This window comes from Rhinopithecus bieti, unplaced genomic scaffold (assembly GCF_001698545.2).
Source record: "Rhinopithecus bieti isolate Rb0 unplaced genomic scaffold, ASM169854v2 scaffold_34489, whole genome shotgun sequence".
In the NCBI taxonomy this organism is placed as follows: domain Eukaryota; kingdom Metazoa; phylum Chordata; class Mammalia; order Primates; family Cercopithecidae; genus Rhinopithecus; species Rhinopithecus bieti.
Window position 1 is genome coordinate 2,434,990 of NW_016815128.1, and position 19,655 is coordinate 2,454,644.

Consider the following 19,655-nt stretch of genomic DNA (forward strand, 5'->3'; position numbering starts at 1 on the left):
GGACCCCAGAAAAACCACCTGAGGGAATTAGGCCAAGAGGTGGGGATGGTGCATCCAAGGTGTCCCTATGCTGGCCTGTTCCATGCTGGTGTGCTGCATGTCCTCTCTTGGGTGAGGCACTGCCATGGCCTGCAGGCTGCAAGAACCATCTGTCTGGGAAGTGTAAGCTCTGCCCACCTCGGGGGAACTCCAAAGTGAGGCGCCCACTTACTCGGGGACCAGGTGCACCAGAATCGCCTGTGTGTCCCTTGAAGCCCTAGAAGGAAGAGAATGGAGTTACCCCATGACAGAGCAGGCTCTTGGGGCAGAAGGCAGGCATCCCTCCCTGCCTGCTTTGACCCACGTTGCCCCCACTCATTCTTTACCATTTGCAGGATACTGAGCCCTCCTTGGTGCCACACTTTGTGCCAGAGGTTTGACCGCTGGACACCAAGAGCCCTTCCTCCCAGCCCTCTCTGTACCGTGGGCCGGGCCGCCAGGCCTCATCCCACAAATGCCTCGGAGTGTCAGGGCATTGCCCTACTGGTTCAGGTGTCTCCTGCACTCCTTGTTCCTCCTGATTGTTCTAGGCTCACAGCACATGGCTTGGCCGGCCCCTCTCTGCACGGCTCCTCAGTCAGGTGATTCCCTTGTAGGGAACATGGCTTTCACCCAGAGTTAGGTCCTGTGGCCCCTTCCTTGTTCCTGTGGCCATTTCTGGTCCTACCAACACCCCTGAGTAGGTTCAGCTCTGGGAGTTACATCCCGGGCCATAGCGCTGGGGTCTCCTTGTTCAGAGTTGCACCTTGGAGGCATATTACCTGAAGCTCCGCTACAGAGCTTCGGGTCTTGTGAGTGAAGATTAAATCATTAGCAGAGCTGAGACCATTATTTTTAATCTCCAGACCCACCTGACAGTGTGAAAATCCTCACCTGGTGGATGTAAAGCTAAAGCTCAAGGATAAAAAAATGCCCGCCTGGCATAGCTTTGCAGTATTAAACTATGGAAAGGATTGCCATATGCTCTTAAGTTTCATGGAACTGGGCTGACTTCGGAGTTAGGTCTGGGATGGGCCATGGCTCCCACTTTGTAGCTGTGGGATCTTGGGAGCTCTACTTCTTTTCTCTGGGACTCAGTTTCCACACCTGTAAAATTAGGATAGAACCTACTTCTGCAGAGTTGCCGTCAGGACTGAGTAAGACTGAATAAGGACTGCACAGTGCTCTCCAGTTGTTCAAAACAGTCCAGCTACATTTCCCTGGAGAGGGCTGGGGTTTTCTTGGGGCTCCGCATCTTCCTTAAGGACCCCAGAATTCCAAATTCAGCCAGCCCAGAGGAAGAGACTCTGGTGTGCTCTCCTCCCATCTAATCATGACAAAAGCACCAATGGAAGGAGCCACACTCAATGAGCCAGGCACTCTGCTGGGAATGTTACATGTCCTACCTTCTCCTTTAGTACTTATAACCACTCTGCAAGAATGGGAGCCATTATGACTGCCGTTTCACAGAAGAAGAAACAGGGGTTCAGAAAAGTCCTCGTCGCGACCAAGGTCACAAAGTCAATACATGACAAAGTAAATGCTGAATCCAGGTCTTTCTATCTGAAAACCCACTCCATTCTACAAAGCTTTGTCCTGACTTACTCTATGTCAGCCAGACGAGCTTGGTCTTCTTTTCCCTGCCTGGCTTTCTAACCTCAGTTCTTTCATTACGACTCCCAGTTGAGAGATGGGTCTTGCCCCCAATACAGGTTCCATGGGTTTCCTGGCTGAAAGGGAGCCCCTGTCACTCCAAAAAGCCAGGAATCACCTTTAATAAATTGATCACTAGCTCAGTGTTGCAATCCCCATAAGAGGTAATATTCCTCATTCTCGGGTGTTTACTGGTGCAATCATGTGAAAAACAAGGGGACTTAGGAAAACAGAAAATTTATTTTGTATTTTATTTCCTTCTTATTGAATACTAGTCAGAAGGCTGATTTTAAAAGAAAACATTAAGAAAACAGAGCTAGGACTTTGATCTGCTAGATATAAAATCCAGATAATTTTAGGACAATCATTTAAAATCATATTTTTTTCTAAAAGCAATTTAAGAAATTGTGAAAACAATTTTGAAATTATGAAGAGATGAAACACTTAGCAATAAAACCCAATAACCCTAAAATACATAGAGTTCATTTTTGTAGGTAAATAGTATCTGTGTCTGTTTATATGTATAATAGCTACACAGCTAGATATAAATGTACATATATAGATGCTAGAATTCATATATGGAAAAAAGGACTAGAAAAAATACACTGAATATTAAAAATTTTACTTCTCTGTTGTAAAATTAGAAGTAAATTAATTTTCTTCTCTATACCATTTTTTTGTGTTCTTTTTCTCATTATTACCATCATCATTACTATTAATATCACTAGGCAATGAGAATGGGTTACTTTTACAATTGGGAAAAAACCTTAGCTATGGAAAGTGTTCAAAACTAAAATTAAGATTCATTTCTAGGTTCTATTATCTAGAGAAAACCCATTGAAATCATAACAAATTGCATAAGAACAAAGAAAACTTTTAGCAACAACAAGGTAATGGCTGCAATTGTGAAAATGAATTTTACAGCTATGCAGTGTGACAAAGCTGAGTTGACTGCACAGAAGCACACCCGTCTGGAGGAGAAGGACTTCCAGGACCCCATGGTCGGGCAGTCTGGGCTAGCCCTGCCCACAGCGGTGAAAGCCATGTGACTGATGGGCTTGGTTCTACTGTTCCCAACACACACTGCACACTTACAGGTGGGCCTCGGGCACCCTCTGGTCCTGGTAGACCCGGCTCTCCTGCTTTGCCCTGAGAGTAGGAAGAAAAGAAGAGTTTGAGGACAACATTGTAAGATCTTCCTATTCCTGGCTCTCTGTGTTTTCTACCATTCTATTCCCACAAGCCAGTCTCTGTCCACCCTGTCAGCCCTTTCCCCTGGCATCTTGGTCCATCTTAATCTACACAAATCTCCACCATGTATTCAGGCCTATCATATTCCTGGTTTTCCTGGGACGGTGCTGGTTACACAGGTTTCATCTCCAAATTAATGATGCCTAGTACCCCCTCTTTCACTATCAGAAGCATCTTGGTGTGGATGAGAGATTATATGGCCATCTTAGTTTTATAGATGACTTTATGCCCACTTACAAAAAACATGTCAAGGCCGCTATTAACACTTGCACTTTACCGATGGCAACTCTGAGGTTCAAAGAAGTTATATTTTTATGAAGGTATTAAATAGCAAAGACAGGCTGAATTCCAGCTGAGTGCCACACCCAAGCAGATGCTGTTTCCAGGTCAGCCGCAGTACATACTGGCAGGGCGACCTGTGACGTACACAGCCTTTTACTCACCCCATCATCTTAAAAGAGCTTGTCAGAACACTTTTGCTTAAAATTCTTTACTGCCCACAGCTTGGCATTGCCCTGCACAGAACCAAACCAGGAACAGAAGACAACTAGAAGCTTGGCAACTTAGGTCCACATAAATTGAAGATGGGGTCAGGGGGAGAATGAGGGGAGGAGGGGCAGAGGAAAGTAGATGAAAGGCTAAGTTTGATGGATGGGCAGAAGGGTCAGCATGCTGGGCCTGGAGGACATGCCTGTTCCCAGACATTCTGTCCACCTCATGTTTACAAGTTATAAACCTTGGAAATTATATGCAGCCCATTATTAGGGAGCAGGGAGAGAAAGGAACATCCTTGGATTTAGAAAAAAAAAAAAAAAAAAAAAACTATAGAAAGAAGGGTGGGGCCTAAAGCCCTGACTTCCAGGTTTGTCTGTTTCTTAGTTTAGCTGCGTGATCTTGAAGTGTCATTTCCTTTCTCTGGATCTCTGAATCTGTAAATTTGGGACAGTCTTCCCTTGTAGGTCTTTGTGATGTAGGGTGTACATAGCCTGGCTCCTGCCTCAGAGTCAACTGTGATGGCCATCACTGGCCCAAGGCACCAGCAGAAAAACGGAAGAACCAGCAGCTACTGAAGCTTTTCACTATGATGTCACTGATGCCTGACTCTTGTTAACCCTCAGGCAAAACACTGAGGCGCATAGAGGTTCAGTCATCTGCTCAAGGTCACACAGCTGGGGTTCTAATCCAGGCATTTTGGCTCCAGAGTCTGCACTTCATCCTACCCTATAATTAATGCTCAAATATCTCTTAATAAAAATTAAACAACAGGCAACACAAAAGGCTGTCTATATATCCATGTGTATCCATCCATCCATCCATCCATTCATCCATCCATCCATCCATTCAACCATCCATCCATCCATCCACCCATCCATCCAACCAACCATCCATCCATCCATCCATCCATCCATCCATCCATCCATCCCTCCATCCATCCATCCATCCATCCTATGTTCTATTTATCCAGTTGGTCTGTCTATTCATTTGTGCTCCTCCCATATACAAACTCTGAATGGGCAAGTCAACTTGAAGAGGGGCCACCGAGTACCTGTAGCAGATGCTGCCATTTTCCAACCACATCCCCTGGGGCCCACCCAGGAAGGTGCCTGCCCCCTTGTGGAGCAGTTCCTGCACAGGTTGAAGGGCAGACATAGAATGAAGATGTTCCCTGACCCTAGGTGATGCTTGACTTTGAGGTGTGGAAGGCCCAAGTGCAGGGAAGTCAATGCCTCCAGGAGCAGTCAGAGGATCCCCAGTGAGGCTGGGCCCCAGTCTGGAGTCACCAGTTGCCAGCCTCCCTTTCCTTCTTTCCCAGTTCCATTCCCTTCGTCCCTCCATCACTGGTTCATGGGATCACCTCCTAAATACTCTACCTGCATCAAAATAGGCATTGAATAGATAGACTGAATGAAGACCAGCGTCCTCAGTTATTCTGAACTGTAAACAACAGCCTCTCAGCATAATACATGTTCGGCAGAAAGGTCAATGCACTGCTCTGCAGCAGCAAACTCCGGGGTCAGCCTCCAGGAGTGTGAGTCCTGGATGCTTTGTTTACCAGCTCTATGCCCTTGATCAAGCTATCATCCTCTTCATGCCTTAGTTTCTTCATCTGGGAGAAATAATGGTACCCACAGCCCATAAAGTTCTTGTGGGGACTACAGTGGAAAAATGTAAAGAAGTGCTCAGTGCCCCACCCTAGGCACACACACAGTTGCTGTCAGCCATGGCGTGATATGTGTGCTTCTCTCTACCCTTTCCACATTTTTGCCCAGGCTGAATGCCATTTGCCCACCATGGGCAGCTCTGCTGGGTGTCAGTCCACAGCAGCTCATCGAGACTTTTCAATTTGCTCAGCTGCTAAAAGCTCTTTCTTTTGCTGTCAGCAGTGAATTTTGGTTTCAGCATCTGGCAAACAGTGTAAAATGATAAAGAAGGTGCTTCCAGCAAGTTGCGTAAGATTCAGAATGAGTCATAATAGTTTACGACCAAACAAATTAAATGGAACATAAACCTCCCTGTAGAAACTTTTATGTAGTTCCACTTAGTGGTTCTAAAGGCTCTGCAGTTCTAGCCTCACCAGGAGCCACAACTAGGGCAGTTGGGAAAAGTAGCTTACTAAAATAATTGATAGTTAGATAAGCCTGATGCATTTAACACATTTTCTACACTATATGATTAACCAGCAACTCTGACAAATTGGTATATTATTCTTATTCTATTTCAAAAGAAACTGAAGTTCAGAGATGCTTTCTGACTCACCCAGATCACAAAACCTAGTAAGGAGTGGGGCCAGAATCCAAAGCCAGCTTTTATTGCTATTGTTATTATTGTTGTTGTAATTTTGGCATAAAATATTTTTATTTAATCACTATATTTTAAATTTAATTTTATTAATAAGTAATGCATACTCATGGCTCCAAAAAATTAAGAAGATAACAGTAAAATAAAATACCATGGAATAGAAAGTTGTCTTCCTACTGCTATGTCCCCTTGTTTGACAATCATCCTCCCATGGATAGGAACTACTTTTATGAGTGTTTTATGCAGTCTTCCAGAGTTCTTTTAGATAAACACTGGGGAAAAAAATAGGCCCACAACTATTTTTATACAAAATAGGACAGACTATACACATTGTTTTACTCTTTGCTTTTCTACTTCACAACCTATGTAGGAGCAGTTCTGCATCAGTATGTAGAGAACATCCTCATTCGTTCTGACAGCTCTTGATATTCTATGGTGTGGACAGCTCATCATTTAACTAGTCTCATACTGGTGGGCATTTGGAGAACCCAGGTCTCTAAACCACTGATGCCGTCCTTCATCTTCCCCTTGGTGTAGTGTCTGTGAAAGGGCTTTGGGAAGACATAAGAGCTGCTAGGAACCAATGAATCATCGTCATGATGAATCTCTGATCCATAGGCAAGAAGGACTGACCAAGCTCCGTGAGCACAGCTTTGAAGTCACAGATCCGGGTCTTTGGAAATCCCTGCACATTCCCAACTAACAGCTACTGGGGCCAGCCACAGAGACACTCTCACTAGCACTTGCTCCATCTCCCTGTGTGTCCCTGGACAGTGACATTAAAGAAAACCAAAACCAAAACCAAAATGAGAAAAATCTATGCCAGAGTTACAAGTATGTGCATCTGTGTGTGTGTGTGTGTGTGTGTGTGTATGTGTGTGTGTGTGTGTGTGTGTAATCCCACAGTGTCTGGAGCTAGCAGGTCCAACTCAGATGTTACCGAAGTATCCTGGTCTCTCCAGATGTCAGATTTCTCCTCCAGGCCATGCTTATCTATTTCATGTCCCTCTATCATATCAGTAGGATTGAGGCTACAGGGGGTAGTAAAGCAAAATGTGGAACAGGGACAGGAGCCCTGAACTCAGGTTCAGAATCTGTCACCAGCCCATCAGGTGACTTTGGGGTCATTTCACCTCCCCAAGGCCCAGGTTTCTTCTGCTTTAAAATGGGGACAGCAGTTTACCACGCAGGGTTGTCAGAGTATGTAAATGAAATAATGCATAGAAAATGCCTATCTTCGAACCTGGTTCAAAGTAGCTCCCCACACAAAGCAGTTGTTATTGACATGTAATGGATTTGGCATGTGATATAATAGGAAGTTGAGAGTCCTTTACCGGCTCTCCAGGGGGACCTGGCTTTCCATCTCTGCCTTCTTTGCCTTCTTCTCCCTGCAAGAGAAACTCAAATTGGTTATCAGGTCAAAGAAGATTCAAGGGGATGGAAAGACAAAGGCAGTTTCAGCATGTCTTTCTGCCCAGCTTCCAGCAGCTGCATTCACAGTTGGCAGCTAAGGCAGCGTCTCAACAGACAGAATTGTTCTGATTTCCTGGTTTCTTTCTCAACACCAAGATTCTGGCTGTGGATCTCTGACTTGCAGTATCTGGCACATAGTGGGAAAGCAACACATTTTGCAACAGCATTATTACGATTGCTATTGACCTAAAGAAACCTCTCCTGAGCATTTCCATGAACTCAAGTGTAGAACATGAGAGCCTGGTGTCTGGGCCTCGTGGGTGAGCACAGCGATGGGTGACGGGGGAATGTGGATGCTGACGATGATAATGAGGACGTTCAATAACACGCAGGATGGTACTCAGCATGGTTTACCACTGTGAGCACAGGAGGAGCTCGGTGAACGATAGCAAGGAGCACCTTTGGGTCACAGAAAGGCCATACCATTGTTCATTTCTTTCCTTGAAGTGGAAACAGAGTGATAAAGAAAGAGAACAAAGCTGGGGCTGTTCACAAGGTGCCAGGGAAGTAATAGAGCCCAGTCTTTGGCTTACGCCTAAGGACAACGGTGAGCAGAGGGAAGTAACATGATCAGATTTCCATTGGAGGGAAAGAAAGGATGGGGGAGGGAGGAAGAAGGGTGGGAGAGAGAAATTGATATTATTAAGAAAATAGCATAATCATAGGTAAGTTGTATCTCTCTTCTCCAGTACTCTAGAACTTTGATAAGGGGTTAACACAAAATCCAAATTGGAGTTTCCTCTCCTTAGCTTTACCATTGCTAAAATTAAGTCAATATATATTTCCTAGCTGCTATGGCATCCTAGTCTCCGGAGTTGCAGTTCATACCAACATCCCAGCATGTCACTTCAGATCTGTGTGCCCTGGACAGGTTACTTAACCTCCAGGTTGCAGAGTTACAGACAGGACTGTCAGTGATGCCCCGGAAATGTCTTCTTGATCAATGGCAGTATGTATCAGATACTGTAGGAGAAAGAGTTCTAAGAAGCGATTCATTCATACACACGTTCCTTTCGTCAATATTTGCTGTGTGCTCACTATGTGTGGGGACTCAAGGCTAAACAAAAGCAGATGTAGTTCCAGCTCACGCAGAACCTACAGCACAGAATATGACCCCGTGATTAATTACCAGGCATGCTTCAATGTTACGTCCTCAGATCTAACAAACAGAGGTGTTTGTTGAATGAGTGATTCAACTAGACCAACGAATAATGGGAGAACTAATCAATCCATTACACCAATAGAAATGCGATCACCAGATGAGATAAGCACTCAGAAGAAAAGGAAGAGAGAACCTCTCCTAGCCTGGCAGGGAGCAGGGAAGGAAGTGATAGCTGAGACCAGATGGGGAAGATCAAAGGCATCTACTAGTGAAAGAAGGGAAGAGGCACCTGGTAGCCTGGGAAGGGGTGTAGAGTGTGGCAGGAGAGAATCCCGCGCATTCCGGGAACCAAAAAAAAATTCCAGTGTGGCTGGAACAAAAGAAGGCACAGTGGAGAGTGGGGTTGGGGGGACTGTAGACACTAAGTGCTACAGCAGCAGGCAGAGGCCAAAGAGTCACAAAAGAATTTACTCTCAGTGCAGAAGGCAGTGTGTGGCCTTTGTGGAGGAATTTATTACAAATGCCTTGAACAGCTCGACTCTAATGAGAAGGATACTAAATTGAAAAGTTCAGGACAACATCTTTGGAAAGCAATTTTGCAGTATGTATCAAGAACCTTAGATGTTTCTCTACTATGGCAAGCCAATCACATTTTGGAGGATCATCATAAAGAAATTTTTAAAATGCTACACATACAAAATTGTCCATTGTAGTTGCTTTTTAAAATAATTGTGAAGTTTATGAGGCAACTGAGAAATGATCATATATATTATGGTACATCCATTGTATATATCATATGTAAAGTTCATGAACATTTAACACTAGTCTGGGAAATGGAAAATGTTTACATTATCACAAATAGTTAATTATCACAGTTTTATATATATGTGTGTGTGTTTTGTTTTAACATTATAAACATATATATGTACACATACATATATATGTAGAGACAGAGAGAAGAATTACTATTTAAATAAGAAACAACTAATATATGCCTAAAAGAAGCACAAGATTAAGACTGATTCTACCTAAATTTTAGTTGGCTTTGACTGATAAACAAGTTAGTGATTATTTTATTTCTAGTTTTCTACAACATTCAAAATTCCACTAGTGGCCAGGCCTTGTTTTGACAGCAGAATATATTTTGTTTCCTTGTTTTATAAAAGAAACTAGGTTTTGTTTGTTTGTTTGTTTGTTTGTTTGTTTGTTTGTTTTATAAAAGCCACTTACTGGGATTCCAGGTAATCCAGATGGGCCTTGGGGCCAGGAGGGCCTTCTTTTCCCTAAAAGATCCAAGACATAAAAACACCATGAAAACCTTTGCTGGCTTTTTTGGAAGTAAATGACTGACTTCACACGGAACTGCATTCATGGGTTTGGGGAGTGAGCGGTAAGAAACAAGGGGTGCTTCTGTACCAGCCTCATGGCTTTCTGAGCTGTGTTTCCCCCAAGGCAGTCAGGTTCCCTGGGACTGAGCATAGTCACCCCTCTTGGTACACACACTAGGATTCATTCTGGCCGTTTTATTAATACACAGGCTTAGGGAAAACTGAATATTGGAATGCCCGTGGGAAGAAGCTATTGGGGTTTTAGTATCCACAAGACCTGAGTCCAGATCCAACTCTGTATTTGTCCCCAAACTTCCTGAAGTTCACATTCTCTACCCATATAGCATATACCTCAGGACCTTGAGGTGTTGTGCGTACAGGACTGTACACAAGTGGGGAGAAGACCGGGGGCATGCATAGCGGATAGTTTATTATTTTCATCATTTTTTCCAGAGGCTCTTACATGTTTTACCAATAATTGCTTTACTGTCTCTTTCCTTGTATTTGAAAAACTGTTTTACCAAATTTCATTAATTAATATTTTATTTCCCATTTTATTCATCAAAGACTTACATAAGTATCAATCAGCGCTTATAAATCAGCATTATCTAATCAGTGCCCTAATTCCTATCATGGTGAGTATTATCATATCACCCTGTGTCTTTACCGTGAGTATTTAGAGCTGACAACTTTATAACCTCCTACTAGTGTTTACTGGGAGATAAGACACGGATGCCAGGTTTTACATTCTAATTCACATGCCAACAAAATGAGGTATTCTTAAGGTTTAGGCCAATGCATAATAACAACCAGGAAAAAATACAATATTCACCCCTCCCCACATCACAACACCTACAAACACATAAGAAAATTAAGTGGATATTTTTGGTCAACCTGAGACAAAGCTAGAGCTATTATTAGAGATTTTTAATTATTGATAATGGAGCTTCCTGGGTTCCTTCCTGGATACTTATTTTTCAAATTCCCTAGTGTGGAAACACCAGTAATCTAGGACTGGAGTCAGCAAACTCCAGCCCATTATCAGATTTGTTAAATGAAGTTTTATCAGAACACAGTCACACCCACTGGTTTGCATGTTGTCTATGACTGATTTTGCATTAAGTGTTTGCTAATTAGTTCTTTATGGAAAAAGTTTGCCAAGTACTATGTTAGACCATCCTCTTTAAACTCAGGTGAAGAAGGCATGGTCCTATAATAAGAATGTGGCAGATCCAGGAAAGAACTCCACCTCTGACTCCCTGTTCAGTCTTCTCGCCATCACTAGACTTTTACTAATTTAGAAACCAATTCCATTGGCAGAGAAGCTGAAAATTAAAGCATGGTAGACTCTTAACCAACCTCCACTTGACCAGCCCCCATTATAAACCAGCTTCCCCATCCTCTCCAAACACCCATGCCTGGTCACAACACTGCAGTACACCCTTGCCTGCAGTACACCCTTGCTTGACTGTTCCTACCGGATGAGTTGAAGGCTTGCAAGGGGTCAGTGTGCTTGTTCCTAAGCCTGTTTGCATCAGTTATTTGCTATGAAAGTCATACAATTTAATTGTTGATTAAACAATCCAGTAAAATTTAGGTGGAAAAAAGAATACACTTTTTATGGAAGTTAAGGCAGGGTTTTGAAGACACTGGCCAAAAGTGAGTCATTCACCGCTCACCATCTAAATCGATATAGGTATAAGATAAGACACCTACAAAAGATTAGGAAAAAAATTCTAACAATCTAGAACTCCACATTCATATTGTTACACATATGTTGTTATATTCTCAAACCACTTTTCAAAAAAGTAACAAAAGTGGTCAGTGGATATTCTTTTACATGACTGATGACAAGGGACTGCATTCACTACCAAAATCAAAGCAAAGGCCTTTATTTTGTGTCAAAAGTCTGCCAAACAGTTTTCTTTTAATTCAAAATATAACAGAACTAAGGTTTGTATGTATCTTTTATTATAATTTTGCCCCATTTAACTTTTAAAAATTACTTCTATTGTCTGGGCACCATGGCTCCTGCCTGTAATCCTAGCACTTTGGGAGGCCAAGTCAGGAGGATCACTTGAGGTCAGGAGTTTAAGATCAGCCTGGCCCACATGGTGAAACCCCGTCTCTACTAAAAATACAAAAAATAGTCGGAAATCACTTGAACCAAGGAGACAGAGGTTGCAGTGAGCCGAGATCGTGCCACTGCACTCCAGCCTGGGGAACAAGAGTGAGACTCTGTCTAAAAGAAAAAGAAAAAAATTACTTCTATTTTGAAACTACCAATGCTCACTGGGCAAAGAAAACTTACACTATATTCTGGTTTGATGGTTATGGTAAAGTTTCAGCACCACGGACAGCTTCAGGAGCTGCCATAGCTTGAGGAGTGGTTCCATGACAGAATCAAAATCTTATTTAGTACAGTTTCATTCCTAAGAATGTCATAGTTTTATATCAGAGATCCACATCTCTTTTTTTTTTTTTTTTTTTTTTTTTATTTTAATTTTTTTTTTTTTTTTTTATTTTTCTTGAGACGGAGTCTCCACTCTGTTGCCCAGGCTGGAGTGCCGTGGCGCAATCTCGGCTTACTGCAACTTCTGCCTCCTGGGTTCAAGCGATTCCTCTGCCTCACCATCCTGAGTAGCTGGGACTACAGGCATGTGTTACCACACCCAGCTAATTTTTTGTATTTTTAGTAGAGACAGGGTTTCATTGTGTTAGCCAGGATGGTCTCAATCTCCTGACCTCATGATCTGTCCACCTCGGTCTCCCAAAGAGCTGTGATTGCAGGTGTGAGCCACTGTGCCCAGCCCAGTATATTTTATATTTTATTCATCCTGGGACTTCCAGACAGGTGGCTTCAAGAGGATTGACCAGATAAGCATCCTAAACAGAACCAGGTGGCTGTGATTTTTCAGACTCAGCATCCTTCTGGCTGCCTGGACCACCCACACGGTGGGTCAATGTGGAATAGCAGAAGGAGCACTGAACTGAGAAATCTCAAATTGACTTAACTCCCAGCTTGGACACTAATTTCCTGTATGACTCTGACCAAGTGACATAACCCCATGGGACTCTGACCTCCTCCTTTGACATGGAGGAAGTCTTATTAAGTAATAATGTCCTTTGCACATGCCCTTCACACAGAACTCTAGAGATACCAGGGTAGGGATAGCCTGCTTGCTAGCTGGCCTTGGAATATGATGGTGAGATTCCTGTGGCCTAGGAATTGTGCCTGGCTCTGACTTCCCTCACTGTGGGACCCCAAACTGGACATTTCACTTCTCCAATTCCCACTTTCCTTATTTATAAAATGGTGATAATGATTCGTGGCCTTTCTAACTTACAGGGCTAAAGTGGGAGGAGCTGTCAGATGAGGTAAGGAATATTTATGTACCGTATATTCATTTACATGCCATGCATGTGTTGGCTAATAACATAATACCTACTAAACCGTGGTTCACCCTTTATGGCATTGAAACCAAGAGTGGTTCTGGCAACTTCATGAAATGAAATCTGGATTTTGAGATAAAAGCCTTGGGTTCAAATGCCAACTCCACTAGTTATGGTTTGGGGTCCTTGACTAGTGACTTCTTTTTAATTCCACTCTCCTCTTTTGAACAGTTGGGATAACAATAGCAGCCTCTTGCCTGATATTCCCCTGGTGCACACCATAGTCCTAAGTGAGTTAGTGCTGAGCTTTTCCATTTCCCCGCATGTGCTCAAAATAGAAACCACACTGACAAGAAGTTGAGATATGGGGCCTAAATCTAGGACCTATTTGCATTGATGGTTGTAAACTGAATTCTGGAATCACAGATCTTCATATTATTTCAACCAAACCTTTACTTTAGTAGCAAAGTAACCAGGGGTCCAACAGAAAGCAAACCCTCCCGCAGTTTCACTGCAAGACTTGTAGTGAAAAGAACCTCAAAAATATGTGAGCCACAGGAGTAACACAGGACCAGAGCAGGATTGGTAGACACTTGGGGTTCCAGAAAGGCTCAAGATAAACTAAAAACAGATCCCATTCCTTGAGGAACTTACAGGTGACCCTTGGATTCCTGGTGGTCCAGCAGCTCCTGCAATTCCATCTGCCCCCTAAAAAAGACAAGGCAGAAAGCTAGTTTATTGTGTATCTGGACAGAGGTCATTAGCACCCTCTGCTTTAAATGCAAAGCAATTGATACAGTTGGTTATTTGTCCCCTTCAAATCTCACATTGAAATGTGGTTCCCAATATTGTAGGTGGGTCCTGGTGGGAGGTGATTGAATCATGGGGACAGATCTCTCACGAATGCTTTAGCACAATCCCCTTGGTGATAAGTGAGCTCCCACTCAGTTCATGCAAGATCTGGTTGTTTAAAAGTCTAGGACCTCCCCACCCTCACTCTCTTGCTCCTGCTCTTGCCATGTGACACACCTGGCCTTCCTCTATGATGGGAAGTTCCCTGTGGTCTCATCAGAAGTCAACCAGATACTGATACCATGTTTGTACAATCTACAGAACTGAGCCAATAAATCTCTTTTCTTTATAAATGATTCAACCTCAGGTATTTCCTTGTAGCAATGTAAAAACAGCCTAATATAGCAACGTGCAGATCTTACATTCTGTGCCCCTTCCTAGCTTCCTGAACCATAAATATTTCAAACATGCTTCTGTCTCTTCATCAGGCTGAGTTATTCTCTGGGAATACAAGATGTTGGGAGAACAGCATCCACATTTTAGGAAGGGCCAATGCATTAGCCAGGCAGTCACCCCTTTGAAAACAGTTAATGAACTCACTTCAGGATGGGCATTTTCAGCTAGTATCCAGTAACATTTCAGGACAAAAAGCAATACATGGACAACTAGATTTATCTTCCAGGACATTAGGAAGGCAATTGCTGTGTCAACTCAAGGGTGAAGAGATGCACAGATGGATGAATGGAAGAAGACTTCTGTGCAGCTGAGCAAGCAGCTCAAAGTGAGCTCCAGGCACACTTTTGCTGGGGGCTCTTGCATATGCTGTTTCTTCCCCCTATATGCTAGTCTCCCACATATGCACAGGCCTCATACCCTCCCATCCTGCAGGTCTTAGCTTAGATATCAGCTTCTCAGTGAAAGGTTTTCTGCCTACCAGACCCCAAATTGAAAGACTTACCTTCATCATCCCTGCCCTTTTCTGTCTACCTTCCTCCATAGCACCTGCAAACATCTGACATGCTAGTGTTTATTTATTTCTTATTTATTTATTGTCTATCTCCTTCCACACACCTCCTACTTCATGAGGTCAAGAACTTCCATTTTATTTCCTTCCTCATTGGAACTAAAATGGTACCTGGGATATAGTAAATATTCAATATTCTTGAATAAATGAATGAATTAGAAGTCGAACTAACTGGGTTATAAAGGCAGCAGTTCTTTAGACAAATTCACACATATGCCTCTTACTAGCTTTGGTTGAGTCATGTAACATCTCTAAGCTTTAGTTTCCTTAACAGTGAAAGTCTGGAAATTGCACATGCCGTTAGGAAGGGGAGGAGTAATGAGGCAATGCTTACAAGGTGCTAGGCTTAGAAGAGAGGGTATCCGTCAGAGTGTAGCCTCTTACAGTCAGAGTTCCTGAGCTGATATCCCATTTCTCCACTGAACAGCTGTATAAGCTTAAGAAAGTTACCTGACCCCTCTGTGCTTCAGTTCCTTTGTAAAATGAAGGAAAAGAATGCGCCTGTTTTATGTGGGTTGCTGAGAAAATGGAATTCATGACACATAAGGAGTTAGCACCAGAGAAATGCTAAGGGCTGTCCAATAGGGAACTTCCATAAATATAAGTGCTTATTGTCCACCCCAAGACAAGTATTCCTGTAGATATTAACTCAATATAAAAGCATAAACAAGCAAGTTCCCACAGTACTCTATTGATGTCCTTCCAGTAGCCTTTATTTAATTGTTGCATACTTTTATCGAGTGCCTAAATTGTACTAGGTACGAGCCAAATGTTAGAGATACAAAAATAACTACATCATGGTCTTGGACCTCAAGGAAATTTGAGATAGCTGTAGAAGATCTGTCTTATTTTCTATGTATGACAAACTTCTAGGGCAGGATGCAGTTGGATTTGTCTCTATCGCTTCTACTAGGCAGGGACCCAGTAAATGTTCATGAAATAAAGGGATAGTGATAATATTTTAACAAGTAGCCTAAGGTTCATGCTTTAATTAAATATCTAGTCCAAAGCTAATATAACAAATCTAAATTTTTCTACGTAACTTTGATAAAAACCTTCTGGCAGCCTAGAGTCTGGAATCTTGCCAAGTTGGAATAAAATTTCCTCCTGCATATGGGGATGGGGTAAGGGTTTTATCTGGAATAAGGATGCTGACTGAGCACCAGAAAAAACAAACACTAAAAGAAAGAGCTTTGTCAGCTCGCTACCCATATCCCTGCGTATTTCCAACAGGGCCTGACAATTAATAAGCACTTGAAAACAAGCAACAACAAAGAGTACAACTAAAACAATGCATCCCTGACCAGAAAGGCTAATTTTCTGCTGTGAAGTTGCTTCTGCATGACTGGCTGCTGAACCTAAACAGGCAGCTGCCTCAGCACCCATTCCCACAGTCTATTAACAGTACAAGGCACAACACAAAATAGAAGCTCAATAAACATCTGCCAAGTGAACTGAAAGCATTAATCAGCTGGAGACAGACAAGCTGGCTTCTGATTATGATTGTTTCTGGGCCTCTGATACATCATCTAGCATGAGAATAATAAGCCAGGAGTCATTTTCTACAGTAGCCATAGAGTTCTAACTTACTGCAGTTTCCAGTGAGAAGAGATCAGGGTTTTGGTTTCACTGGGAACATGTTATAGGGTTTGGAACTACCAGGGTGGAGTGGGGATGAGGCTGTAATCCATTATTCATTTGCTGAGATCCTCAGCTGTTAAGGTGTACAATGTCATTAAGGAAGCTAATGTCACCATAATATAAAATTATTCATGAATAAACTATTTTTAAGTAAAATTAGTTGCCTCTCAAATGCCCCTCTTTGCTTAACACTAACACCTCTCCCTACTACCGATTGTATCCGCATCATTATCAGTTTCTCTTTTTGCTGATTGTCAGATGCTACAAAATCCAATAATATGCAAATACAGTGCAAAGAAATTATGCTGATTGTCAGATGCTACAAAATCCAATAATATGCAAATACAGTGCAAAGAAATTACTAAGTGAAATTATAAACCTTGAAAGAATTGTAGAATTTTGTGACGTTAAATGATAGCAAACTGATAAATTCCCTACAATATCCTTCACAAATGTGCACATGGCAGAGTTGGGCCAGGTAAGATGTGAGGCTGATAAATTAAAAATAATATTAACATCAAAGGCACTTGGGAGGAAAATGTGTTGAATATTAAAGACTTAAAGTAGGCTTTCTGGGAAACCGAATAGTGCTTTTGTAGATAATTTACCTTTTTGTGAGTTTGCTCTAAAAGTCAACATGAAGTGAAAGATACCATGTCATGCTTTCATCTGATTTTATCGAAAATATACACTTAAAACAACGTAATTTATTCTCCTAATTAACACACAGTTACAACTAGAAGTCGAGTTGTTTGAAAAGAAGACAAAGCAAGCTTAATTTCATATATTTTAAATTTATACTCCTAACTGAACCTCTTTTCACTATACTTTTGAACAGGGTATTTCCTATTTGAAGGGTATTCCTTTTCAGTGGTCTTTCAGTCATTCCAGAAATCCTCTCCTTGCAAGGTCTGGGACAAGGGTCTCAAGAGGAACCCATGGGAAATCCCAGGGGACTGATCCTGGGCTTGACAGGAACACTAATTTCCAGTACCTGTTGCCATGGCTACCCGTGATGGATATGTGGGCTGCAACAGCAGTGGACTCTGATCAGAGGAGGAACATGACTAATCTATGGGCAGCCTACACTGAAAGGAGAGGGAAATGCTGAGAAGGGCACCAGTCAATGTCTAGGCTACAGCTACTGTAAGAGCAGAGAGAACATTTGCTCAGGGGGACCAGTGGAGATCACTGAGATAATAACAAGACAGGTTCCCCATAACATGGGGAAAGCTGTTTACGATTTCTCATTTTCTACCTTCTTTGTTTGACATCATAACCTTGAAATACTGGCTTCCTACCCACCCAAGTTCAATTTGAAAAAAGAAGAAGCAAGTCTGTCTCTTTTGCCAATGTCCCCCAGTCCCGACATCACTCTAATTACATGGTCCCTCAAGCCTACTCCAGACCCTCTGCACTTTCCCCCACATGCCTGTGGGACTTGCATTTTTAGGTCATTTCTGTCACCTTTTGGGTATTGGCCCATCCCTTAAAATGAGAGACATGTTCAGTGTCATATCATGCCTGGTGAGTACAGATGTGCATTCAAATGTCAAGGCCAAAAGAGGAGGGGATTAAAAATGATTACTTACTGGTGGCCCAGGGTTCCCTGGGGGCCCCATGAAACCTGGAACTCCAGGATGACCCTAGGAAAATAAAAGATGCAATTCTTTAAAATCACTCTAAAAAATACTTTTTACGTTGTGCAAATATCAAATTTCAGGAAACAATCCAGAATCCACCTTCCAACCCTACAAACAATTTTGATTAAAGACACTGACAATAAAAGGGACTTCTTTTTATATATCTAAATAGTACCTGACAACATTTATAAAAACAAATATATCCTGAAAGTGGATTTGCTTCAAAATAAGGTGTGGGCAGGGGGTGTGGAGAACTGGTTGAGGATATAAATGAAAACAAGAGGGGTCATAATAATTGAAAGCGATTGTGGTTAAGTGTAGGGTACATAAAGGTTCATTTTATTACAGGCTTTATTATTTAGATATCCTTGAAGTATTTCATAATAAAAACATAAAACACAAATAAATGCACACAAACACAATGTACACAATGGAAATGGTTAGGTTAACTGAATTACAGCCTTCATATCCTGGCAATATTACAGCTATTTTAAGCAAGAGATTTGTTTCTCCATGTGTAGAGGAGTCTATTGCATATTATAGAATGAGCTGAAAAAGTTATAGAACAAAGCTTGGAATCTAACACTTAGTCTTGTACAACGTTATGAAACCAAACAAATCACCAAGAAAGAAATGATTTCTCTGCCCTCCACTCCAAGCCTTACCACTGAAACCACAGGCTACACTATTCAATGTAGAGTACATTGCCTTTAATAAGTCATTCTTATAAGAATAATCCAAACACATTTTGTTTTTCCAAATACAGAAGAGACTTTAGCCGAGGAGCTCATTCAGACTTTGAGCACAGCTCTCATCTCACTGCCTGTGGGTTACTCGTTCATGTCCCTCATGCCCTCACTGAACTGCAAGCCCCATGAGGTCAGGAGTCTGTCCGCGAGTCATTCCAGATCTCAGAGCCAGGTGCAGTACCTGGCATGGAATTGGTTGACAGTGAGCACTGGCTGTGAGATGCAGAAGTAAAGGGGAGGGCAGTTGGGAGAGGAGAGAAAAGAGAACAGGGAAAAGGATGACAGCAGCAAAGCTGGTAGAATTGGACTGGGCAGAAATCAGCTGGTTGCACTGGATAGAGGACGATAGGCAGGACATGCTCGGATCCACAGAGAGAGCAGCGAGTCCTCATTGGTACCATCCTATAGCACGTTAGGAGCAGTGGTCCAGCAGGCCTGGATATGCACTGACCAGAGCATGGAGTGTCTGTGAAGCATTTCAGCTAGCATCAAGAGAGCCAGGTAACAGTTACTTGAGATGATGGGAGGGAAGAAGGGAGCATTTTGTAATGAATGACCATTTCAGTGAAAAAAAAAACAAAACAGTAAAGGTAAAATAGTACAAAAAGAAAGAAATGCGGAAGGAAAGAAAAGGAAGGGGGAAATGAAAGGAAAGGAAAGGGGAAAGGAAAGGAAAGGGGAAAGGCAAGGCAAGGCAAGGCAAGGAAAAGAAAGGAAAGGAAAGGAAAAAGAAGGAAGGAAGGAAGCAAGGAAGGAAGGAAGGAAGGAAGGAAGGAAAGGAAGGAAGGG

At 42.4% G+C, this 19,655-nt stretch overlaps 1 protein-coding gene across 1 annotated transcript in view; it reads right to left on the reverse strand.

The window, feature by feature from the left end:
• The window catches only part of LOC108515805 (collagen alpha-1(XXII) chain), a gene marked incomplete at its 5' end in the record, with an annotated part of 153,903 nt that overhangs the window by 27,365 nt on the left and 106,883 nt on the right, over positions 1–19,655 (reverse strand). Inside the window, 6 exons of the mRNA XM_017852946.1 lie at positions 212–256; positions 2,767–2,820; positions 7,056–7,109; positions 9,527–9,579; positions 13,672–13,725; positions 18,067–18,120. Coding sequence (XP_017708435.1) covers positions 212–256; positions 2,767–2,820; positions 7,056–7,109; positions 9,527–9,579; positions 13,672–13,725; positions 18,067–18,120 — 314 coding nt within the window. The remainder of the gene's footprint in view (positions 1–211; positions 257–2,766; positions 2,821–7,055; positions 7,110–9,526; positions 9,580–13,671; positions 13,726–18,066; positions 18,121–19,655) is intronic.